At 44.3% G+C, this 26,733-nt stretch overlaps 1 protein-coding gene across 2 annotated transcripts in view; it reads left to right on the top strand.

Annotated features, from left to right (window-relative positions):
- PRKCI (protein kinase C iota) overlaps positions 1-26,733 on the top strand; it is a 76,436-nt gene that overhangs the window by 10,530 nt on the left and 39,173 nt on the right. For both annotated transcript variants that reach the window (XM_072618491.1, XM_072618490.1), the window contains exon 2: positions 8,416-8,537. In XM_072618491.1, the coding sequence (XP_072474592.1) occupies positions 8,416-8,537 (122 nt within the window). The remainder of the gene's footprint in view (positions 1-8,415; positions 8,538-26,733) is intronic.

Genomic DNA, 26,733 nt, shown 5'->3' with positions numbered 1-26,733 from the left:
GCAGATAGCTTAAGTAAATTAGGGGAGCAAGTTTATCTGTCAGATCTATGGATAAGGAGTGAGTTTATGACCTGTTTAAACAAGAGATAGGCTCACAGGAAGTAAAATGGACAGTTTTGATTACATGAAATATAAAAGTTTTTGCACCAAACAAAACCAGTGCAGCCAGAATTAGAAGGAAACTGGGCAAAAAATGTTTACAGCAAGTTTCTCTGATAAAGGCCTCATTTCCCAAGTACATAGGGAATAGTGCCAAATTTATAAAAATAATAGCTATTCCCCAATTGATAAATGGTCAAAAGATACAAACAGGGCAGTTTTCAGAAGACGGGACCAAAACTATGAGTAGTCAAATAAAAAATGCTTTAAGTCACCATTGATTAGAGAAATGCGAATTAAAACAACTCACTCCTATCAGATTGGCTAATGTGACAGAAAAGGAAAATGATAAATATTGGAGGGGATATGGAAAAATGAGGACACTAATGCACTGTTGATGGAGTTGTGAACTCGTTCAACCATTCTGGAGAACATTTTGGAAATATACCCAAAGAGCTGTAAAACTGTGCATAACCTTTAACCTAGCAACATTACTCATATGTCCATATCCCAAAGAGATCAAAGAAAAGGGAAGAGGACTCACATGACAGAAGTATCTATAGCAGTTCTTTTTGTGGTGCAAAGAATTGGAAATCAAGGGAATGTCCAAATAAGTCTTGGTGTATGATTGTGATGGAACACTATTGTGGTATGAAAAATGACGAGCAGAAAAATCCTAGAAGATTTATATGAACTCATGCAAAGTGAAGCAGAATGAGCAGAACCTGCACACAGCCAGAGCAGTGTTGTAAGGATGATCAACTGTGAAAGACTTCCTTTACTCAGATCAAGACAACGATCCAAGTCCCTTTCAGAGAGCCGGGGACGAACGATGCTCTGCACCTCCAGAGAAGCGATGAGCTGAGTGCAGATCGAAGCAGATGTTTTCACTTGCTCTCTTTCTTGCTTTTTACTGTTTTTTTTTCTTGCAACATGGATAATATGGAAATGTTTTTACATAATTTCACATGTGTAATTGATATACTGCTTGCCTTCTCTTTACTTTTTATTTAATAACTTATGAACTAAAACAAGCATTTCCATAGTATAATAAAAAATAGAGATGACTGCACGTGAAACTGAAAATCTATTACGTACAGTCATGTACCCATTTTGATGTTATCTTGGTATACTATGTGAGATGTTGGTCTATAGCTGGTTTCTGCCAAACATTTCCAGTTTTCCCATCAATTTTTGTCAAATAATGAGTTCTTGTCCCAAAAGTTTGGATCTTTTTGAACCTTTGGGTTTATCAAATGCTATATTACTATGGTCATTTGCTACTGTGTGTTGTATACCTAATCTATTCCAATAATCTACTACTCTATTTCTCAGCTGGTACCAGATTGTTTGGATGATTACCACTTGGGAATAACAGTTTGAGATCTGGTATGATCTGGCTGCCTTACTTCATATTTTTTCCCATTAATTTCCTTGATATTCCTTTTGTTCTTCCAAATGAATTTTGTTTTTTTCCTAGCTCTATAAAATAATTTTTAACAGTTTGATTAGCATGGCACTGAATAAATAAATTAACTTAGGTAGAATTGTCATTTTTATTATATTGGCTCAACCTCCCCAAGTACAATTAATATTTCTCCAGTTGTTTAGGTCTTTATTTGTGTGAAAAATAATTGTGTTTATAGAGTTCTGGCTTTGTCTTGGCAGATAGACCACCAAGTATTTTATAATGTCTGTAGTTATTTTAAGTGGAATTTCTCTTGCCACATCTTCCTGCTGGACTTTATTAGTAATATGTAGAAATGCTGATCATTAATGTGAGTTTATTTTATATTCTGCATTTTTGCTAGTTCATTGTTTCAGCAAGGTTTTTAGTTGATTCTTTACAGTTCTCTAGGTACGCCGTCATATCTGCAAAAAGTGACAGTTGTGTTTTCTTATCTTCTGTTTTTATTCTTTCAATTTCTTTTTCTTATTGTTATAGCCAGCATCTCTAATATAATACTGAATATTAGTGCTTATAATAGACACTTTTGCTTTACCTCTGATCTTACTGGGAAGGCCTTTGTTACATTCTGTCATTTAACATGCCCACATTTGGGTAAGGACAAAACACAAGATGTAAGGCAGCCTTGGGGGGAAGGCACTGATGGCTGGGCTGAGTTGGGCACGACTAGTAAACTCCTAGGGAGGCCTGAAGAGGACCAGAGATTCCAAAGTCGGAAGAGGGAGCATTCCCTGCTTGGAGAATAGTCAGTGCATGTGAGGGGTGAGGGATGAGAAGGGTGGTGTGGTGGGAGTCTGGCATATGGAGAGGAGAGTTCTGTGTAACAGTGCAGAAAGGAGCCAAATTTTGAAGAATTTTAAATGGGAGAAGAGCTTATTTTTGATGTTAATGGCACCATTTCCGTTCCAGTGGAGGGTTGATACAGTCTGACCTGTGTTTTAGGATTTTGACTTGGACAGGTAATTTTGTAATAGTATTCTTTTAAGATTTGCTTGCTTAACAAATGTTAAGCACCTACTACTCTGTACTGAGGATAGACCAAGACAAAATAAATAATCCTTACCCTCAAGGAGCTTGCTTTATATTTTAAATTTTTATTGATGTAAAACCAAAAGATTTTTAGCATCTCATTTCTTCATTTCTCAACAAGTTATTCCTCTTCTCCCACTGAAAAAATTCTCCTTATAACAAAGAAGAAAAAACCAATACAGCTGAACTGATCCAACAGTGTCTGTGTGTTTATCCCCTTATTACTTCACTTGTGCAAAAAAGAGAGGGAGGGCGATGCAGCCTCATTTGCTTCTTTGAGGCCAGGCTTGGTCTTATGATTACACAGTGTTCGGTTTTGGGTTCTGTGGCTGTTGGAGTAATGGTATGTATTGCTTTTCTGGTCCTGCTGACTTCATTTTGCATCAGTTCATAACATTCTTCTATGTCTCCCTATGTCTCTGTATTCATCTTTTTCTTCTCAATTTGTTTAGCCAGTCCCCGCTTGAAGGGCCAAGGATGATGATTCAGTGTTGGGGGCTGTGGAGGGGCTGTGAGATAGGACAGCTGAAGCTATGGAGTGGTGTTCTCCTCATAGGGTGGAAAAGGTGCCCAGGAGGGACACGTGTGCTCAGTGGTTTCTCAAGCCTCGAGAATCAAGGAGATTGAAGACTGGGTAAAAGTTGTTTGAGTGACAGGTAGCTCTTGGAATTTAGCAGGCTTCTGAGGGTTTTGGTAGTCTTGGCAAGAGTGATTCATTGGTAGGGGAAGGGAGGTGCAGATGGAAAAGACTGAGAAATGAGGAAATAGAGGCTGTGCGTGTAGAGGATCTTCTCCAGCAGTTTAACTGAAATCAGCTGATCGATCCATGGCAACTGTGAAGCAATGTCACTGTGTTGGATGCTGGTGATAACAGTGGCAAAGATGGGATGCTCTGAGGGCAGGGAGCTTTGATTCTATCTTCTTATCATTGACACATTCAAAATACACACAGAATTAAAGGGGGTATGGGGTGTGCTGGCACATGGGAAGGAATCAGAAGGGTTCCTATAGAAGGTGGTGCTGAGCAGAATTTTGAGGAAAATGAGATTCTAAGTGATAGGTGAAAAGTATGGAGGACAGACAGAGAGGCCAGTTTGGCTGGACCCTAGTGACTGACTGACCTTAGAGAGTGAGGGAAAGGGAATAATATAACGAAGTTGGAATGGAAGATTGGGGCCAGATGATAGATCACCAGATCAGAGAGTTCATCATATTCAATCTTAGCGGCAGAAGCAAGTAAGGATGTGACTATGTCAGACCCTCTCCTTAGGGAAAGCCCTTTGATGCTAGGGCAGAGGCTTGAGGCAGGGACATAAGAGGTGATGAGGAGCAGAAATCAGGCTGTCAGGGGAGTAGAGAGAAGGCAGTGGATGTTGGGTGCCAGAGCTGGTGTGGACTGGACAATTGGTTGCATATGTGAAGCAAGGGCTAGGGAAGAGTCCAAGATAATGGCCCAGGATACCCAGTTTGGCATATCCGTTAGGTGATTGTGATGTGGTATTGCAGTTCAGAGACACAGTAGGAGGGTAGAGTTGGTGGTGACCATGTACATAGTGTAATTAATCTCAAGGAAACTGATGAGTGTGGAAGAGTAGGAGCCCTGGAGGACACCCAGAGGCAATGGGATTTGAGTGACGAGGAGGAGTGATCTGGCAGGTAGGGGGGAGAAGCAGGAGACCATAGTCCTGGGAACCTAGGGAGGACGGAGATTATTCCAGAGAAGAGGAGTCAGCAGCATCCTGGGCTACAGGGAGGTCACAGAACATCCCATTGGCAGTAGAGAGAGCAGTAGCAGCTGAATGATGAGGTTGGGGATGCCAGAGTGTGGTGGGCCAGGAAGTGAGGGAGAGCAGCCTGAGAGAGGTCTTGTGAGGGTGAGAGGCTTTGCAGGGGTGTGTAGGCCATAGGGATAGGCAGATGAGAGAAAACAAGGCTGTGGCTGGTGGAGGCTGTCTGATGGAGAAGACAGGAGGGGATCAGATCAGGCCTCCAAATAGAAGGATGGGCCTTGGCTAGGAAAAGGGGTTTTTTCTTCCAAGACTGGAGCAGATGTTTAAGGGAAATGGGTGTGTGTGTGTGTGTGTGTGTGTGTGTGTGTGTGTGTGTGTGTGTGTGTTCATCCTTTGTTGCCAAAGAAGACCATGCCATCAGAGAAATAATGACATGACTTGCACTTGACTTTGTTTTGAGTGAGGGAGGGCTGTGCAGGTCACCAGTCTCACTTCTCCTCCATAGCCATCTGAATAGAGTGACCAGATATTCATCAGGATGACTGGAGATGACCCAGGATGAGGCATTTGGGGTTAAGTGACTTGCCCAAGGTCACACAGCTAGTGAGTGTCAAGTGTCTGAGGTGAGATTTGAACTCAGGTCCTCCTGACTCCTGCACTGGTGTTCTATCCACTGCAGCACCTAGCTGCTCAGGGAAATGGAAGGTGAGGAGGAAGTACATTCCCTTTAAAAGAAGAGGGAGTGAGGGAGAGGAGATATAGAGAAGGAAACACTTTGAAAATGGCTTCAGTTTTCTCAGTTTTTGGGCAGGTGAAGTCTTTAGCTTCGAGGAGGGCAGGGAGGGCCTAGAGTTGGCAGGTTGAGGAGAGAAGGTCAGGAATAGTCTTTGTAGGGCATGGCATGGAGAATCACTTAGGCAGGAGCAAAGGAATTGTTTTGTGTAAGGAGGACCAGGTTGCAATTAGGTCACTTACAATGGGCTTACATGGCATCTCTGTTCAGCACCTGTGGTTGTAGGGAAGGGGGCTAGTGGTGGGAGGTTTGCAGGGTATGAGTGTTGGAAGGACAGGTGTGCAAAGGATTTGAGAGTAGAAGACAGAGATTTGAAGTGGTTAACTTGAGGGTCAGTATTGGAAAAAGAGGAGAAGGAGCAGGGATCAGGGTTCATCTTGCCTTCAGATAGGTAGGTGGTAAAATGTGTGTCTGAGGATTTCTGGCTTTTCTTACCCCCTCCCACAAGGGCTCTGATGGCATTGAACTTCCCACCATGATTCTCTCGAATCAGATCCAGGATGAAATTTCTCCCAGTTAGACCCAAATCCATTTCTGAAGAATGGAAAAAATTTAAGGCAAACTCTCATGACTTTTTAGGGTGGTATAGTGTAAAGAGTGGGGCAGTGGATAGAGCACTAGGCCTGGTGTCCCGAAGACTGAATTCAGATCCATCCTCAGACACTGTGTGACCCTGGGCAGGTCACTTCATCTCTGCCTTAATCCATTGGAGATGGAAATGGCAAACCACTTTCTTTGACAAAAAAACTCCATGGCCAGTTTTGGTGTGCTGCAATCCACAGGGCCATGAAGAGTCAGACATGATGGAACTACAAAGTGAGAAGGGTGTTTGGGAAAAAAGGGGCCACTTCATGACTTCATGATCCTGGGTAGATCACATAGCCTCTCTGGATGCTCCTGGAGATGGCCGGGCTTGGGCAGGTTCATGGGCTAACATCCCATCTAGCGCTCATTGGTGTTTGGAGAGACAGGCTGTGTGTCCTGGTGAGTAGCACCGTGAACTTCAGGGCAGAAAGTTTGGAGTTTAGTCTGCCTTAGACACAGATTAGCTGTGTGACCCTGGGTGAGTTTCTAACCTCTTTTAGCTGTAGTTTACTTATCTCTCAGATGGGCTTGTGGGAAAGGTTAGAGGAGATCATGTAGATCAAGTATTTTGCAAATCTTAAAATATGATAGAAATGTGAGTTACTGGTTAAATACTTGGACACAGAGAACTGTGGCGGATGGTGGGAGTAGAAGATGTAACTAACACTGACCTATTTCCTGAAGGAGTCTGTCTCTCCTCCTCTGCCATCCTTGACCCGCTCTGATGCCTAGATTTCTCCCTCAGCCCTAAGCCTAACTGCTTCTGCTTCTTCTGAGTAAGAGCCAGACCCAGCTGTGTGACCGGAGGCGAGTCACCTCAGTTCTGTGTACCTCAGTTTCACTATCTGTAAAATGGGAATCACTACAGCATCAACCTCCTGGGGCTGTTTCAAGGATCAGATGAGATGTTTGCAAGCTTCAAGTGTTACGTACATCTTGGCTGGTATTATTATTATTGTTATTTCTTCACACAATTGGAATTCTGGTTGTTGTCCTGCTCACCGTCCTCAGTATCAGTAGTTAGTTACAAGGCCCATGCTGCCTTCACTCTCCTATCTTGTGCTTTCTGGTGAATGGATTCACTTCTGATTTGTGCATCACAGATTGTTCAGCCTGCTCCCCATTCAATGAGCGCTCACTTTATTTCCTTTTTTTTTTTGTTTGCTACCACAAAAAGTACTTGTGTGGCTGTTTCAGTGTACTTAGAAACTTCTTGTCCTTGACCTCACTGGGGGGACACATGCCCCTTAATGAGATCTGATTTTTTTCACATCCTTCTTCGTGGTTTCCAGAGTGGTCGGGCTGGTTGGCACACAGCTGTTCTTTGAAGCCCCTTTCTGGCCCCATCTGGCCTCTTGGCCAGGAGGTGGAGGGAGCCTTGGCTCAGCACTAGAAATCGCCAGCACCACCTCCTTTCCTTCACAAACCTGCCTTTCTCTTCTGCCTCCCACGGGGTGCAGGGGTTCTGGGGCAGCTGGTAGAAACACCATTGCTATCTCCCGGGGCTTTGGTCTTTTGCATTCTTTCTAGGTGTTTTCACTGGTGCCTGTGTGTGTCACCCAAAGTGATCTGACAGGTCATCTCATCTTTATTCTTCAGATGAAGAAATTGAGGCCCACAATCAGTTTGCCCAGGATTACATAGGCAATAACAAAAAGAAAAGAAAAGCTGAGCACAATTTTAGGGTGTTCTGTATTAGCAAGTGTCTGCGTTTGTAATGTTGTGATGAGTTTGGGGGAAAGTCATTGAAGAGCTCTATGAGAAACTTGAGTGTGGCTGAAAGAGAACGTCTGAGATAGGAAGCAGTCTGGGACCTTGTCATCATGACAGGTAATACACAGGAGTGTGAGGTTTGCCAAGCACTTTGCTGGAGCCTGGAAAGGATCCTGGGAAGTAGATGTCTTATTTTTCCATTTCACAGATGGAGAAACTGAGACTCAGTGAGGTTAAATGATTTGTCCAAGGTCATATTGATAAGTAGCAGAGCTGGGAGTGAGAACCTGCATTCTTTACATTACACTAGCTGGCCTCCCTCCGAGAAAGACCTGGGTGTTGGAGCCCAGGGAAGAGGAGGCCCAGGCCCAGAGGACCTCCTTACCTGCCTTGGTCTGCTGGAGTGGCTCAGAGGAGAGAGTGAGGGACAGTGGGAGGAAGCTAGAGGGAGTGTCAGGTTGTCCTGCATCGGGACTGCCTGCTTTATGAAATATTAAGCCCCCCATCGTTGGAAGAGTGCAGGCACAGTCTGGATAAACAAACTGGAGAACGGTCGGGGATTTGGGAGTAATAATAGTGGACATTTTACGTAGCACTTTAAGGCTGACAAAGTTCTTTACGTATGTGATAAAAATGGGTCTTCACAGCAATTGTGGGAGGGAGGTGCTATTATTATTCCAATTTTACAGATGAGGAGACTGAGGCAGACTGCAGTTACAGGGTTATTACAGAGCTAGTGTCTGTGTAATCTGACTGAACCCAAATCTTGCAGGCTCCAGAGGTAGTGATCTCTCTACTGTACCAGCTAAAGCATTCCTGAATTGGGTAGAAGGCTGTGCCAGACTGTCGTAACCATACAGTGATAAGAGTAGGATGGATTTATCAGTAATATGAATTATCTATTACCTAGTTACTTATTGACTGTCTACCATCTCAGTATTCATAGAGGATTGATATTTTATTGTTAAATTTAAAATACCTTTCTCTTTTTTCCTCAGGGACATCATGATAACACACTTTGAACCGTCTATTTCCTTTGAGGGACTTTGCAGTGAAGTTCGAGACATGTGTTCCTTTGATAACGAGCAGCTGTTCACCATGAAATGGATAGATGAGGAAGGTGAGTACACCAGCAGTCATCAGCAAACACTTATTAAGCACTAAGTGCTGGGGATGCAAAAAGAGGCAAAAGGCAGTAAAAAAAAAAAAAAAAGGCAAAGCTCCTGGAGAAGGTGGGATTGTAGTTGAGACTTAGGGAGAAGCCCAGCAGGTCAGTTGCCAGGGCAAAGGAGGGAGGGCCTTCCAGAGAAAATGTTTGTGTAACAGCCAGGAGGCTGGTGCCCCCAACTGGAGGAGTCCACCTTGGGGTAAGATGACTAGAAGGTTTTGAATGCCAGACATAGTGTTTTGTCTTTGATTGTGGAGGCAATCAGGGCCTGACTTGGTCAGACTGGTGCTGGAGGAGGGAGTGGAGATGGCAGACCCACCTGCAGTAGTCCAGGTGGGAGGTGATGAGGGCCCTCACCAGAGTGGGGGGCAGTCAGAGAAGGGGGCCTATAAGAGAGAGTCCCAAAGGTAAATCAGTAGCCTTGGTAGTAGCTTGACTATGAGGGTGAGAGATAGTGAGGGGTCCAGGATGACTCCTGGGCTGTGTGCTGGGGGGACCAGGAGGATGGTGGTGCCTGCTACAGTAATAGGGAAGTGGGGAGGTGGGAGGCTTTATGGGGAAAGAGCATGAGTTCCATTTTGGATGTGTTGAGTTGAAGATGTCTACTGGACATCCAGTTCAGAATGTTTGAAAGGCAGCTGGACATGTGAGAATGGGTCAGCAGAGAGGTTAGGGCAGGACAGGCATATTTGGAGATTGTCAGCATTGAGGAGTAATGAAACCCATGGGACCTGATGAGATGTCACCAGGTGAAGTAGACAGAGCCCTAAGGGACAACTGTGGTGAGGTGGGTAGGAGGAGAGCTGGGAAAGAGGGGGTCAGGAAAGCCTTGAGACGTAAGGGGTTAAAAAAGGAGGAAGAGTCCGGCCATCAAGGACAGGAGAGAGTAAGTGAGTGTTTTCCAGGCTTTAGGAGGCATGAGCACATTTGTAGGCAGGAGGGAACAAACCAGGGCTGGCAGTGGGGGATGAGGTGGGACAGGACCACTTGAATAGGGAGACAGATGACCTTGGGAAGGGGAGATTTTCTTCATGTGAGTTAGCACTGAGGGAGAAAGCATCGACAGGATGGGGAGAAAAGGGAGCTCATGGGGTTGGCCAGCATTTTTGGTAGAATTTGAGGCAGGAATCTCTCAACTGAGAAAGTGGAGGGCAGGGGGCTGGAGAGCAGGACAATGAGCTGCTGAGGGAGCAACAGGAGGATTGCTGAGCAGCAATGAGGGCCCAGTGGAGAAAGCTGTAGTGGACCCCATCTGAATGAGCTCAGCAGGAGGTGCATAGGAGTGAAGGTGCAGACAGGGTTGCGTCGATTTGGTTCACAAGGGGTCAAGGTGGGGAAAAGAGGAGAGAGTGGCTAGTGCAGGGGAGATGGGTTGGGAGCAAGCTGAGAGGTGGGAAGATTGGCGGTCATGGTGTGGATGAAGCCTAGGGTTTGGGTAAGGGAAGGCAGAGAGAGAGGAGGAAAGCCAGCAGGGGATGGTTGGAGAAATGGCATTTTGGGATCCCTGAACACTGGGGTGGTATGTTTGTGGGTGCTCAGTGCTACGGTTGTTTTTGTGCTGGTGGAGGTGGGTTGGAGGAGTAGATCATAGGGAGAGAATGGATCAAGGAGCCCCTGGTTGGGGAGTTTGAGGGCCCAGTCAGCGTGGGTGTACGTCTAGTCCCGTAGAGTGAGTATGAGAGTTGGGGAGGAAAGACCAGCTATGAGCCAAGGGGCTGAATTGGGAATTTGAGTCAACTTTGCCTCTATTTCAGCTGAAAGAGTTGCTTTTAACTGCTTGAGTGTGTATACAGTTGGTGAGAATGATGTACACACACACACACACACACACACACACACACACACACACACACACAGAGACACATCTGATACCCTTCATTCTTCTGCCAATATTTCTCTCTTCTTTAAACAAAAAGTTTGACTTCCATGGTAAACACAGTGTTTTGTGTTTCCTTGTTAGCCCAAATGGGAAGTGAACAGAGGTAATTTTGGGGGCAGTCCAGTCCTACTGTGGTGGGCAGTCCAGTCCTGCTCAGGCTGCTCACAAGCAGATCTCAGAGACCACATATGAAGTTAGCAGAGGGCTTGTGAGCTGTAGATCTGTATTGGGGGAGAGTGTGCCCCTTGACGCCGTCCCTCTTCCTCATCCTTGGGAACATGAAGAAGCCCCTCACAATGATTTTATGAAGTCCTCTGTCATCTCACTTAAAGAGGAGTTCTACTGGTTTATCTTAGATATTAACTTAAAATACTTTGGCAAATAGGGTAAAATTTCATTTTAAAGAATATTCATTCAGCAAACATTTGTACACCAGCTATATGTACGGTACTTGACAGAGATCAAAGTAACTCAGACACTCTCTGCCCTCAGAGTCTGAGACTTGTCAGTGATGGAGGATACACATTAGTACAAAGAATCTGGGAACCACATAGTAGTCACAAGTAGAATGCTCTTGGAATTTGGCATAGAGACAGAGACAGAAAGAGAGGAGTTCTGACCAACAGGAGGGAGGGAGAGGGGAGGAGACCAAAGGAGGCTTTGAATGGAGTTACCAGAGGTTCCTGGATGAAGCTCCACCCCAGGTTTGGGGGTGGGGGTGTGCTGCAGCAGGTACCAGGAAGGCCCAGGAGGCAGAGTTACCTCATTTACTTTCCAACAGTTAACGTGGGCTCTAAGTACATATTACTTTTCTTATTTAACAATCTGAAAATTTTTAATCATCCTAAAATAGAATTCCATTCCATTTGAAGGAATTCTGTTATCTTTATTTCCATAGAATGAGGTTACTTCTGTAATTTTTGAGTGGGGTGAAGGTGCCTTTCAAGGCAGTAGGCATTTAGTAAGCACTGTGCCGCTCCTCTTTTGACTGATGCAGGAAGCCTGTGCCTAGCTAGCACCTGGAAGGCAACGTCCAGAGGCACCCACTCCTTCCTGGCAGGAAGCCGCCTTCCTGAAGCTGATAAACCTCCTTCCTCACTTGTAGAGCCTAGTGGGGGTGTGTAAGGTGCAAGGTCCTGGTGCAAGGCTCTGGGAGGTCCAGCCCCTGCATCTTCCTCTCCTTTTGGCCTGGATTTTTTCTTCTCCAGCTCCTCTCTGATGACCAGGATGTGTTTTTTAGAGGAAAAGTTCAGCAGCCTCCCAGGCAACCCTTGTAGGATCATCATAGAATAAATGGCCAATTTCTCTTTTTCCTAAAAATGCATTTTAGGGGCAGAGCCAAGGTGGCGGAGTAGAAAGACATACATATACTAGCTCTTCCCACACAGCTCATAAAATACCTGTAAAGAAAGACTCTCAACAAATTCTAAATCAGCAGAAGTGGAGAACAACAGAGTGGAGGAGATTTCCAGCCCAGGGTGACCTGAAAGGCTGATGGGAAATGTCTGTCACACTGGCCATGGAGCTCGGCCCAGCCCAGCCTTGGCCATGTGGCTCTGGCTCAGATCTGGGAGGACAGGAACAGGCCAAGGGGGGGGGTGGGGCAGCGGAATCCCCAGTCACAGTAGCAGAGGTTTGCAGATCCCTCAACTCACAGGCGCCAAAGGCCAGTGACAGGGTTTTTTCAGCTGGCCAGGAAGGGAGAAGTGCCTTCCCATAGCTCTGGCCTTAGGCAGTGGCCACAAAGGCGACATCAGGCAGGCGCGGCCCCCCCCCCCCCCCCCCCCCAACAGCTGATTGTTACTTCAGCCTTGTATAGAGGCCCTGCAGCAGCTGATCTTTATCTCACACTGAATGGTGGCCCTGCCCCTGCAGCTTATCTGAATCTCAGCCCCCCCAGTGCTGGTTTGGCTGAACTGGAGGCGAGGGGGTTGTGAAGACGAAACTCTGCTAAGATTCTGGGCACAAAAAATCTCTCCCTGCTTCCAGACCAGTGTACACATTTGATTGTGCCACCTTGGAGGAACAGATCTTACAGATCGCCAGAGTACATCCTACTCCTGACAAAGGACCCAAAAGTCAAGTAACTGGTTGGGAAAGTGCTTCAAAAAAGGAAAAAAAATAAAACTATAGAAGATTACTTTCTTGGTAAACAGATAATTCCTCCCTTCCTTTCTGATGAGGAAGAACAATGCTTACCATCAGGGAAAGACACAGAAGTCAAGGCTTCTGTATCCCAAACATCCAAAATAAATATTCAATGGGCTCAGGCCATGGAAGAGCTCAAAAAGGATTTTGAAAATCAAGTAAGAGAGGTGGAGGAAAAATTGGGAAGAGAAATGAGAGAAATGCAAGAAAATCATGAAAAGTGGGTCAGCAACTTGCCAAAGGAGACCCAAAAAAATGCTGAAGAAAATAACACCTTGAAAAATAGGCTAACTCAATTGGCAAAAGAGGTTCAAAAAGGCAATGAGGAGAAGAATGCTTTAAAAAGCAGAATTAGCCAAATGGAAAAGGAGGTTCAAAAGATCACTGAAGAAAATAGTTCTTTAAAAATTAGAATGGAATAGATGGAGGCCAATGACTTTATGAGAAACCAAGACATCACAAAACAAAACCAAAAGAATGAAAAAATGGGAAGACAATGTGAAATATCTCATTGGAAGAACAACTGACCTGGAAAATAGATCCAGGAGAGACAATTTAAAAATTATGGGACTACCTGAAAGCCATGATCAAAAAAAGATCCTAGACATCATCTTTCATGAAATTATTAAGGAAAACTGCCCTGATATTCTAGAACCAGGGGGCAAAATAAATATTGAAAGAATCCACTGACTACCTTCTGAAAGAGATCCAAAAAGAGAAACTCCTTGGAACATTATAGCCAAATTCCAGAGTTCCCAGGTCAAGGAGAAAATGTGAAATACGATATTTCATAAGTCAAAGGAACTAGGACTAAAACTAAGAATCACCTACACAGCAAAACTGAGTATAATACTTCAGGGGAAAAAATGGTCATTCAATGAAATAGAGAACTTTCAAGCATTCTTGATGAAAAGATCAGAGCTGAAAAGAAAATTTGACCTTCAAACACAAGAATGAAGAGAAGCATGAAAATGTAAACAGCAAAGAGAAGTCATAAGGGACTTACTAAAGTTGAACTGATTACAGTCCTCCATGGAAAGACAATATTTGTAACTCTTGAAACTTTTCAGTATCTGGGTAGTTGGTGGGATTACACACACACACACACACACACACACACACACACACCATAGGGTGAGTTGAATAGGATGGGATCATATCTAAAAAAATGAAATTAAGGGGTGAGAGGAATATATTGGGAGGAGAAAGGGAGAAATGGAATGGGGCAAATTATCTCTCATAAAAGAGGCAAGCAAAAGACTTTTTAGAGGAGGGAAAAAGAGGGATGGTGAGAGAAAAACATGAAGTTTACTCTCATCACATTCCACTAAAAGAAGGAATAAAGTGCACACTCATTTTGGTATGAAAACCTATCTTACAATACAGGAAAGTGGGGGAGAAGGGGATAAACAGGGTGGGGGGGATGGTGGAAGGGAGGGCGATGGGAGGAGGGAGCAATTTGAAGTCAACACTCTTGGGGAGGGACAGGATCAAAAGAGAGAATAGAAGCAATGGGGGGCAGGATAGGATGGAGGGAAATATAGTTAGTCTTACACAACATGACTATTATGGAAGTCATTTGCAAAACTACACAGATGTGGCCTATATTGAACTGCTTGCCTTCCCAATGGGGATGGAGGGAGGAAGAGAAGTTGGAACTCAAAGTTTTAGGAACAGCTGTTGAGTATTGCTCTTGCATATAACTGGGAAATAAGAAATACAGGTAATGGGGTATAGAAACTTATCTTGCCCTACAGGACAAAAGAGAAGATGGGGATAAGGGAAGGGAGGGATGCTAGAAGGGAGGGCAGATTGGTGATAGGGGTGATTAGAATGCTTGGAGTTTTGGGGTGGGGGGAGGGGAGAGATGGGGAGAAAATTTGGAACTCAAAATTTTGTGGAAATGAATGTTGAAAACTTAAATTAAAAAATTTAAAAAATAAAAAAAATAATCTTGTCAGAAAAAATGCACTTTAATATTTCATGACTCAAAATTTTGAGGCATCCCAATGCATATGAGTGGGGGTGGTGTCTAGCCAGGGAATGGTGTCTTTGAGGGTAATGCAGGCTTTTGTAGTACTTCCATAAAGGATTATGGCTTACTTCTTGGAGGTACTACGATGATTTAAAATAACCTGGTCTCTCAGCCTATTGAATGAAACAGACACTGACAGGGAGGGAATGTGGTTGACCTTTCCTGGTGTAATTCACAGTTACATCTCCCTGCCCTGGCACAAACACAGTAGCTTCTTTCAAAGTTGTAGGTTCTGAGTATGACTGAACTGGTAGTTTTTGCACTTCCTAGAAAATGGTGCGTTGTACTGCTGAGTGGTAGTTTGGGTCTCCCTTCACCCTGCCCTCCCTCCCTTGGATTATGAGATTGGTGTGATTTTTTTCGTGTTATAAACTTGAAAGTGGAAGGCAGAGCCCAGGGCCTTCAGGAAGCAAGCACTTCATCATCCCTGGAACCTGGGCCATCTTTGGTTTCTTCTCTGTGTGTGCCTTAGGGGACTTAACAGTTTTTCCCCAACATGGAGTGAAGGCCCAATTCCTAATTAGATTAGAAGGGAGGGCTATAATCGATTTCCCAGGTGGATCAGGAAAGCTGTTATTAAGAAAAAACTAACTGTCTCATTGTAAGACTTCATGTTAGAATGAATGGAGAGCTTAACTGTACTTCATCTTTAAAACATATTTAAAAACATCTGCCTGTTTTTTTCCTTTGAAACATGTTCCACAGATTTGTTTTGATGTTCATGTGGAAAAACTGGTTTACTTAATCTAAGCAAACAATTTAGAAGAAAAATAGCATTTTTTTCATTCCAAAAAAAAAAGTCTTTTAAACTGTGCACCACTTAGTTCTGACTCGTGGTTATAATAAGTGCTGTGATATCATAGACCTGGGAAAGGACCTTAGGGATGGACCTTAGGCCTACCCCTTGTTTATGGATGTGGAGACCTCATGAGGCCTGAGGCCATGAAGAGACTGGCCTACGGTCACCCAGCAATAACAGACCTGGATTTGAAAACTGGACTTCTTCTGCTTTGAAGTCCAGTCTGCTTGGCCATGTCTGAAATGAATTCTGATGCTGGCTAATACAGGAATATGTAAATAAACTTCAGAAATAAATGTTTAATAGTGAAGACTTTTTTGTACTTAAGATTGGAATTATAAATCATAGGTTTTAGAGATCGACAGGACATTAATTAGAGAGTATATTTTATACAAATCTCCTACTATGTAAGGGAGGAATGTGCTCCTAAGGCAGATCTAAAAATGTCCTCCAATCAGTCCCCAGGTACTTGGGGGCCAGTCTTCTGGTTAAATGAGAGTGTTTGTGTTTCTTTTTCCAGTTGGGATCGAGATTTCAATGTCCATCTGTGTGCTTCCCAGACAGAGTAGAAGGAGGAAGTCCTAGACCAGTCCTTGAGCCACTCATTAACCAGCAGAAAGGTCTGCTCAGAGAGGAAGTTAAAACTGTAGATAAAGGGTGCATGTAAGTGTGTGTGTATTCGTGTACATGTGTGCATGTGTGTATGTATGTGTGTGTGTGTGTCTGTGTGTCTGTGTTTTGTAATCACCTGGAATTTTTCAGCTCTCCCCTTTCCTAACCATTTCTGTCCAGTCAGTTGCCAGGCCTTGTTGACACGCTCTCCAGGCACATCTCTGGTCCCTTCTCCATTCTCATTGTCACCTGCCGTGTTCAGGCCCTGGTGTGCTCTGCTGTGGCATGCCCTCCCCAGTGGTCTCCCTATTGCTAGTCTTTTCCTTTTCTGATAATAATAAGAATGAGCACCGCTGGTATTTCTGTAGCACCTGCTATGAGCATTGTACAAATGTTACCTCGTTTGATCCTCACAATAACCGTGGGGAGGAGGTGCTCTTATTCCTCATTTTTGAAATGAGGAAACTGAGGCAGACAGGTTGAAGTGACTTGCCCAGGATCACACTGCTAGGAAGTATCTGAAGTTGGATTTGAACACAGCTCTGTCTGCTGTACCACCTCGTGATGTTCCTAATGCACAGATCTGCTGGTGTCCCTCCCCATCCACTCCCTGTAGCCTCTAAGATAAGGAATGTCAGGCTACTTGCTGCGTGGCTTCAGGCTGCCTTTGCAGAGAGTCTGTGCCGCCCAGACTTAGCATCTGCCACACTGGCCTTCCTCCCAGCGTCCCACACAGCTGGAGGCCAGCCCCTCTTGGCCTCCATGTCGTGGAATGTCTCTTCTTCCAAAACGCAGCCAACAACCCCTGTGTCCCAGGAGGCCTTTCTTGACCTCCCTGTCTCCCCCACTTGTCTTGTGTGCATTTGTTTTTTAACTTGGGTCTGTAATTGACTTGGTTCATGGAGCTCCCAGGGAGGAAGACCTTTGGGCAGTGCCAGTCGCCCCCTTCTCTGTGGTGGATGGTCTGGCCGCCAATCCCTCCAGGGTCTTACAGTCAGGGTGTGTCAGAGATGGTCCTAGAAGCGAGGCGTCCCTGCTCCCCTTTGGATCAGCTTGTTCTGCAGCTTGTGTTTCCTTACCTGTCCATGTCCCTGCTGTTTTCCCCAGGAGAATGAGGGGAGAGATGCTTCCCTTTCTGTCCTTTGAGCACTGATGTACATATAGTAGGCGCCTTTATTAGGCTTGTTCATTCCTGCTGCTCCTGATGTTAATGGTTGTGTTGGTATTTTTAAAAAAAAAATCCCTAAACATATTTTTGCTCCATATACATGTATGCAGAAGTGCTAAGGTTACCTTTGCTAAACTCTTTGTTTTTAATAAATACACATAACAAGGCATCTTCTATCCATTATCTCATTTGATCCTGTCAGCACAGCAGTCCATTTTACTGATGAGAAAACTGAGGATCAGAAGGGTTTTGTAGTGTTTCCAGGGTCAGAGCAAGCTTTGAAGTAGGATTTGAACCCAGGTCTTCCTCATACCAAGTTCCTCTTACCTCTTTGGCTCCATCCAGTGGTGGTGGTGTAGAGAGTTTGCATACAAATTGATTTCCAGGAAATTAGTTTTTCCCACTGACTTCTACTATACAACCTGATCTTTAACTAGGGGAGGAAAAATGTCCTAAAATGCAGCAAGAGTCAGTCCTTAAATATGTAACAACTTTTTTTTCTTCATCAGATATTAGCAGAAACCTTTCCCCAGATAGCTTTGGTTTGGCAAACATGTAATTTGTCAAGTCTGAAAGTGGCATTTCTCTTTTCCTGTTTCTCCTTTCTCCTCTATAATTATGGCAGGGGGAGGGAGGCATCGGTGTAGAATTGCCCTGCCTTACAGATGTCCCTCCCCTTGGCCAGCCGCAGCCCCTGGCTGTTAGAGAGAACTTCAGTTTTTATTTATTTTTTTTATTTTATTTTTTTTTTATTATTATTTTTTAATGTTTAACAATCACTGCCATACAATTGAGATTTTATCCCCCCCCACCTACCCCCCCCTACCTCCCTCCCTCCCCACGACTGCATACAATTCTGTATAGGTTCTACATATACTTTCCTATTGAGTATATTTTCACTATAGTCATGCTATGTAGTCGAACTAAAATAAGTGGAAGAAATCATATAACAAATCAAAACATGATACACAAACACATACACAAACATGATCTGCTACATTCTGTGAATGACTTCCATATTTCTTTCTCTGAGTGTGGAAGGCATTTTGCCTTGAGAACCACCTTTGGGATTTTTTTTTTTTTAATAAGAAGTTCTTGCGTTATTACAAAATTCCAAGTCTACCAGAAAAAACTCTCACACACTGTGGTCATTGCTGTGCACAAAGTTCTCCTGGTTCTGCTCCTTTCACTCAGCATCAGGTCATATAAGTCCTTCCAGGCCTCTCTGAAGTCTTCTTGTTCATCATTTCTTATGGCACAATAGTACTCCATTACATTCATATGCCATAATTTATTCAGCCGTTCCCCAATTGATGGACATCCCCTTGAGTTCCAGTTTTTGGCAACTACATAGAGTGCTGCTATAAATATTTTTGTACATGTGGGACCCTTTCCCATATTTATGATCTCTTGGGGATATAGTCCTAGTAGCGATATTGCTGGGTCAAAGGGTATGCACATTTTTGTAGCCCTTTGGGCATAAGAACCTCAGTTTTTAAAGTTACTTTTTGTGACTGAAAGGGACACATAGAGCAGACATGAACATTTCCTTATACAGAGAAGAGCAGGAAAAGAGAAAGGCCTATGAAGTTGTAAAGCTGATGTTTTTAAAAGGACTGAGTCAGCTCAGCATGTTGGGGGCTTCGTTAGTTGACTGTGTTTGGGTCTCCCTCTGACCACCCTTCAGTTCCTGTGCATTTTAACCACACTTTGCCGCCTCTCCCTTTCCTCTTTGTCCCTTCCTTCCTTGCCCCCTTAATCCTCCCTCCTCCCCCAGACTCTTCTTTATAATTCAACCTTCTGTTTCCAGGGCTCGCTCCCTGCCAGCACCTGGGCAGTCTCAGCCTCCATTCTCCCGGGTGGGGCTACTGATCTGAGCAGCTGTGGAGAGCCTGAGAAGGTGCAAGAAAGTTTACTTTTGAATGACTGAAGCATTTATTAAGCACTTGCTGTGAACTCAGCACTGGGGAGACAAGTAGGAAATAGGACAGGCTGCTCCTGGGGGGCTCGCATTCTCCTGGGGGAGACACTGAAAGGCTTTTTGCAGGCCAGGCAGAGCAGGCCCATGGTCTTTAGGGTGTGGCTGCAAAGCAGAGGGCCATGCCTCTTCTGGAAAGTCATTTCCACTGATAAAATCTTATCTGTGTGTGTTGTGGGGCCTAGGACTTTGGTAGTAAGACCTAGGGATATGTGGGAGAAAGGCTCAGAAATTCACAGGAGACAAGCTCATGATGAAACCGAGGCTCTCATGTCTGTTACAGGCTTACAACAAGCATTTATTGAGTGCTTACTGTGTGCCAAGCACTGTTTTAAGTACTGGGGAAACAAAGAGAAGCTGAAACAATCCCTGTCCTCCAGGAGCTCCTATTCTGATGGGGGAGACAAACACAGAAGTCAATATGCTTAGACAGGTCTAGGTGCTGTCTCTGCAGAGTGAATGGAAGGTCACATCAGCCAGGAAGGCGCTGGGGAGGTCTGAGAACCAAGTGTTCGAAGGAAGGAAGTCAGGGAAGCCAAGGGGTGGTGGTGAGATGGCAGTGCAGTATTGAAATGTCAGTGGGGAAGCAGGCCTTTACATCAGCTCTGTCCTGAGAGTGGATGTCCCTGCCCACCTCAGAGCCCCTACACATCCTAAGGGCAAGCGTGTGGCAGCTTCTTATCCAATAGAGGATCCCCTTCTTACTGGAAGGCTTCCCTGTCCCACCCAGAAGAATGTAATGTATAATCCGACCATTGCCATGGTTGCGTCTCTGGGCATGAGCACTTGGCATAGGCCATGTGGTGTGTGTGTATGTGTGTGCGCGCACGCATGTGTGTAACTGTTCTTTTTAGCTAGCCTTCATCTTGGTAGACCTTGGCAACCCGAGGTGCGTTTCAGATGGCCCAGGAGATGGTCTGTGATCTTCTGGAGACTGATACCTCCTGGGCCGAGGAGCAAATGACAGGATGGGCCAGCTTTGTCTTTGGGGCCCTCTTATCTCCTCTTTTGCATTGTTTTCTTATCTGTAGTTCTCCCCCCTGCCCTCTTGAAGGCCTCTGTTTATCCCCTTCCCTTCTCCTCCACTGGAACATCCCACCCAGCCCTTAGCTTCTGTCTGAACTCAATAAAAACATCCTTCCCCTCCTGGAATCGCCAAGAGGTCTGCCCTGAGATTATCCATTTGAATGGTAAACTTGCCCCCTCTCCCCCCACCGAAGCAGACCTTTTACTGTGCAAGACAAGCTTAGGTCTCCAATGAATTTCCACTTGGTAGAACCTGCATGAAAAGGATACGTTTTTAGTTGAGCAATTTTCTCTTGTCACACTTTTGTTCCTTCCCTGTCTCCCCAAAAGAATAAGCTAGCTTCAGAAGCATAGACTGCAGATAGCAAGTGTATCCTAGTCCATTCTGTAAATCTGCATTTTTTTTCATCATGGATCTTTGCTTGCTCTAGGCCAAAGTGGGGCATCTTCCAGAAGTGGTATGCTAAGGTCTCACCAGTCAGCCTGCCTGGGGTAAAGTGGCCCCAGCTAATTCCTGATATGGAGTGACTTGGTAGTTTGAGAACATGTGTGCTTCACATATATGTAGTTTCTGACGTGTGCTGAAGGGTGCCAACACCCACACATCCCCTCAGTGGAGTCCACAGTATCCTAGAGTTAGGAAAACTTGAGTTCAAATGTGCCCTCAGGCACTTAGTGTGACCCATGGAGAGTTAATTCATTTCTGCCTCAGTTTCCTCATCTGTAAAATGGGGATAATAATAGCACCTACTTCCCCAGAGTTCTTCTGAGGATCAGATGAAATGATATATGTAAAGTGTTTAGCAAATCTCTTTATAAATGCTAGCTGATAGTTGTTTGCAGTTGTCAAACCCTTGATAAATGTTTATTACTCGTGCCTGATCTACCACATTCTAATTCTGAAAGCTAGGAAAGGGGAAGACAGTGGAGGGGAAATGTGGACGAAGAAGCAGATACTGAGTGTCTGTCTTTTGTGCCAATGAAACTTTGAGTATTGAAGCATTAGACCTTTAAGGAGTCCTGTAGTTCAGAATGGAGGTAGAATTTCTGTAATTTAGCAGAGTTTGAGGATTAGCATTTCCTTTCATCCTCTTACACAAACTACCCAGGAATTTTAGCTATGCATTGCCCTCGCCCATGGCGATGGAAGGGTGATCCACAGATAGGCAGCCTAACTGTGTGTGAGTAGGCAGCCCAGGTGTGGAGACGTGGCAGAGGAGAAGGGTCATGTGATTTCTTCCCAAAGGACTCAGACGATATCATAGTGATGCCAGAGTACCAACATGTCGATGCACACCGGAGCCAGTGCCAGATTGGGCTGACTGGATTGAAGCTGACAGATGGCAGCTTAGGCAAGGGCTGATAGATTGAGTGCTGAGTGGCAGAGAAAGAGCTGCCTTTTTTTTTTAATACGTTTGAAAGGGCTTCGTTTATTTAGTTACATAGTGTTGAGTCCAGTGCCAGGTATCCCCTTTTTGCTTCTGATTTTTTCTCTCTCCTAGTCTGTTTACCAAAGGGCCATGCGAAAGCACATGTACACCTGGAGTCTTTGAGTTTTTGTTGTTACTTCTTAAAGATTATCAGCAGCAGCCCCTAAGAGCAGCTAAATCCAATGGTCCTGTCATGTGCTGAACAAGAATTCTGGACTGAATCTCATCCAGAAGAAAACAGGCATGTCATGACACATTGACAAAGCACTTTCTTCACGAGAACCCCATGAGAACATCAGTGCAAATAACATTTTAGGGATAAGAAACCTGAGGCTCTGTGTATGTGACTTGACCAGGACTCAAAACGAGATCTTCCTGTATAGACCTCCCTGAATGAAAGAAGACAGATGGGAGGGAAGGGGAAGTGGAGACATTTTACCTGAAGACCTGCTTTGGTCCTTTCTTCCTTACATTTCATTCTGCTGCTGACATTCCTTTGATTGAATTGTGTATTAACTTGAGTGCAAATTTTAGTGGTCTTGCATTGAAAACTTTGTTTGGCATGCTGGAGATGACAGACACACAGCCCAAGTTTCTAAAGGTCTTTTTCTGTGAGGAGATTAGCTAACAATCTCTGTAACATCACTGCTTTTTAGGTAAAGAGAAAACATTTCCCTTTTGTCGATAGGGCGGGAGACTGAAGTGATTTACTCAAGGTTATCCTGTAAGTTAATGATGACTAGATTTCCAGATATTTTATTGGTCTCAGACCTTTCTTTCATCCAGCTGTCATTTGAAATTTGAAAGTCCACAGATTACCTATCTATGGAAGCCACTGAATCTTGTTAGGTTTCTTTGGGATACTTTTGATCGCGAGAGGCAGATCCATAGTAGACTGTTGGATGTAGAGTCAGAAAGACCTAGGTCCAAATTCTACCTTAAACCTTAGTAGCTGTGTGACCATGGGCAAGTCACCTCCCTGCTCTGTGTCTCAGTTTCCTCATCTGTAAAATGGGGGTGGTAACACCTTATTCAGCTGTTGTGAGGATTGAATGCAAAACTTAAAATGCTGTGTAAAAGCTAGCTACTTTTGTTAGTCTTTTTTTAAATTCCACTGAAAAATTACAGAGTCTTAGGATATCACAACAGCACCACATGTCTGGCAGAGTTAAGCCTAACTTTCAGCTTTTTTTTTCTCATTAATATTTCACAAAAATTGTACGAAGATCCTCTAAACCAGGTCAGCATTGGTGTTTAGCGAATTCAATTAAATGTTCAAATGCCTGCAGTGCTCAAGGTTTCAGGCTGTTTGTTGGGAACACAAAGATACGAGTGGGAAATGGGCCCTGCTGTCAGAGAGCTCATGTCTTGCTCCATGGTGTGGCATGGAAACAGACAGGTGGAGCTGTGAGAATTTTAGTGTCAGCACCTTGAAAAACTATATCTAACCGCAAGAAACGCTTCCTAGGCTGTGGCATCTGAGCTGAGCTTCCGAGAAAATTCTGCAGGGCCAGCTCAGAGAGCAGCTTGGGCAAACATGCGGAGTCCAGTTTGGCTGGAATGTGGGGATCTGAAAGGAAGCAATTCTGGACAGGTGGTCTAGGGCCAGGTTGTATTAGAAGGGCTTTCTGTGCCAAGCTGAAGGATGACTTGTATTTTATCCTGGAGATGTGAAGGAAAGATGGATGCTTTTTGAGCAGGGAGAAGCACAAAAGGTTATTTTGGCTGGTTTGGAGTGGAGAGAGACTTGAGGCAGGGAGTCCAGTGAAGGAGCTCTCCCAGTGGACCCTGAGAGGTGGTGATAGCTTGAATTAGGGCCCTGTCTGTGAGTGCAGAGAAGGGGACAGATGGGACAAATCACAGCTGCCAAGAGGGATGAGGTAGAAGGGGTGAGTGAGGAGTCCAGGATGACTCTGACGTAGTGATCTAGGGGGTGAGGAATATGGCACTGCTCTTGAGGCAGAAACCAGGAAGTTTGGAAGAAGAAAGAGTTAGGAGGGATGTGGGTCTAGTTCAGATCTCAAGGACTAGAGGGGCAGCTCAAATAAACCATGGATGGTAGCACCAAAGGAAACCAGGTGCCACTCAGCTCTGTCAGCCACTCTGTTTTCCACTGTTTTGGCCCCAACGTGTCCCACATGATGAATGGCCAGTTCTGGCCCTGGCCCAGCCTAACTAGAGCTGAGCAGCCACCGGGTGGGAGAAGAAGCTTTTTGTTGCCCAGAGGACAAAAGCAGGGGACATGAAGGGACTTCAGGGCAAAGGTGAGTATGAGAGGATAGTCTGAAACATGGGTCAAGGTTAAGGAATAAAAGAGACCAAAGACTCATGGATTGTTCAGGGGACTTGTCTTTACTTGTCCTGAATACTTTCTCCGAGAAGAAAAAAGGAAGGTGCTAGACATAGTGAGTCCTGAACACTAAAAAATGAGATGGACAGTGTCTCAGGTTGGCTTCTCAAGGATAATAATCTCTGAGTTTGCTCTTTGTGTGCAGTTGCGTCTTTGATCTGTTAGAGCAAAGGTCAGAATCGGCATCATTAGAAGAAATGAGAAGAACACAGCATTCAGCTGCAGTGGCTTCAGCCTGACTTATGCAAAAGAGGTTTTGGAGACTGAAAAACAAAAACTACCCAGGAAAAGACATGAACAGAGACTTGAGTCACTTTCTCCAAAGTATAACCTTTGTCAAGCAACATGGAGACCAGAAGAGGCCAGAAAGCTCCTCAAACAGCCCATGGTTGAGTTCCTCATCAAGCGGATAGGACAGCCAAAGACAATATAGATTGAAAATATAACTTATTTAAAAACTATTACAGAGGAGGATGGTGGAAGATTATGAATAATATCACTTTACAAAATAGCTGATTGGTGGAGGGGGAAAAAAGGTTTGTGAAACACTTGGTGTAAGGCCCAATTAATGTGTTATCTCAAGAATATTTATAGGTGGAAGTGGAGAGAGGCCTGCAGACATTCGAAAAATGGCAATGGTCTGTCATTTCTGTTGCATCTGAGTAATGAAAGTGGTCCCTCACTAGTGGACTCCGACCCCTCAGTGCCCGGTGTGTCTTAGGGAGGAGGTAGAAAACAGTACAAAGAAGTCAGAAAAATAGCAGGACCACATAGCAGGATACCAGGAGAAATCCGTGCAGGAGGCAGCTTGATTTTGAAAGCATTGAAGGAGCCGTTTTCAGAATAGATGAGGAGGGGAAGATAATCTTGAGATCTCCAGTGCTGAGATTTTGAAAGTAAACTATTAGGGGAAAAAATTGTTTGGCTTATTACTTTAAAAAAAAGGCAGTGAGGAGAACATCTGTGAAAAAAGCCAGCTGCACATAATAGAGAGCTACAGTTTCATGTGTAACCCTTGTTGTTGAGTCTATGGAAATGCCCATTTTATTTGATGGACGGTTAGTTCAGAACAAAAACGTTATAAAAAGAGGACATCAGTTGCTACTGATCCATGTACTTATGTTCTCTGTAAATTGAACAGGAGATTAGGTGAATTGTATTTGGTGAATCAGGAAGCTATCCCCTGAAACAAAAATTCCTATTTTGTTATCCTGGTGTTTTTCCAGATATGGATCTGAATCACCACAAAGTTTTAGGTGATTCAAAGGCCAACAGAGAGATATATAATGTCCAAAAGTTTGCTCTGGCTTATAGCTGATGAATACTTGTTTTCAGGGCTCCTCTCAGAAGATATCTGGGAGAGGAGGGTGTGGACCAGTCGTAGGGCACCTGCAGGGAAGGCCCTGGAGGTCTTTCTTGGTGCTTCCTTCTTTACCCAAGGAATGGTAGACATTCTCGAGAAAGGTGTCTTTAGGGCCCCAGATAGATCCTCTGTGGAAGATTTATGGGGGGGACCATAGACAAGCTTTAACACAGAGTACAGAAGAGCCTAGGCTGGCTTGGGGTCTGCGGCATTGGATTAGTGAGATCACCCATAAACAGAAGATTTTCATTTTTAAACAAAATTTCTTTAAACTCTAAGTTAAGTATATTTAATTTAATTCTTTTTGTATTTTGGTTTTGGGCTCTGAATCTCTAAAATGAGAACGTTAGATGGTCACTAAGTCCTCTTTTAGTTTTACATTCTCTAATTAGTTCAATTTGAGTTTTTCCTTAAGCAGAAGAATATTTGAACATTTTCTCAAACTTTGAGATTTTCTGTCACTTTTAAATATGTTTTTCAGTTTCTAACTATAGCTTGTACTTTGATATATACTGTGTGGGAAGATGATTTCAATTTGAGATGGTATGAATATTTTAGGACAGAAATGGAATCTGGTTATGTATATACAGCAGAGTAGGAAAAGTCTGCTTCACTTTAGCTGCCTCTGGAAGAAAAAGGGCTCTCTGTTCCTTAGGATCAAGATAAGAGAGAAGTGGCCCAGGGATGCCCTTTGCAACATTGCCATCAAGTGGTCATCCAGCCTTCTCCCGGAAATCCTCTGGGCCAGGAGTCCACTGCCTTGGGGGCAGGACCTTGGGCCTCCCAGTGGCTTCCCACCAACTGTTTCTGGTTGGACCCCCTTTGGGGCCGGCTACAACTGTTCTAATCCCTTCCTGCTATACTGGGTAACCCTCGAGGTACTTGAAACAGCCCTGTACCACTCTGAAGTCTTCTCTTCTCTGTCCTAAATCACCCTGGTTCCATGATTTGACTTGACATCCCCTCCCCCCAGCACCCTAGTTTCCCTCCAGGTTTTCAGTATCATTAAAATATGTCTCCAGACCACAGCTGTCCAAGGCAACAGGTAGTGCGACTGCCACTCCCCATGTTTTAGATACCCCAATTCTTATTCTAACCTCAGGTCACCCAGTGTCAGGCTCAGAAAACATTTTTTCCTTAGCACATTAATGTCATTTAAAACAGTGGTTGAACACTTCGCACACAGGTAGTACATAAATGCTTGTTTTTCCTCCCCTCCCCCATAATCCAACTCAGATCTTTATTGAACCACATATCAAATAACCATAAACAAGGCAGTGCCTGTTACATGTAAAACACCATGTCTGGGGCTGGGAATGTCGAGATGAAAATTAATTGCCAGTGCTCCAGGAGCTTCCAA

Source organism: Notamacropus eugenii, chromosome 6 (genome assembly GCF_028372415.1).
Source record: "Notamacropus eugenii isolate mMacEug1 chromosome 6, mMacEug1.pri_v2, whole genome shotgun sequence".
Classification (NCBI taxonomy): domain Eukaryota; kingdom Metazoa; phylum Chordata; class Mammalia; order Diprotodontia; family Macropodidae; genus Notamacropus; species Notamacropus eugenii.
The sequence above is the reverse complement of the archived record's forward strand: the minus strand, read 5'-3'. Positions and strand labels throughout refer to the sequence as shown.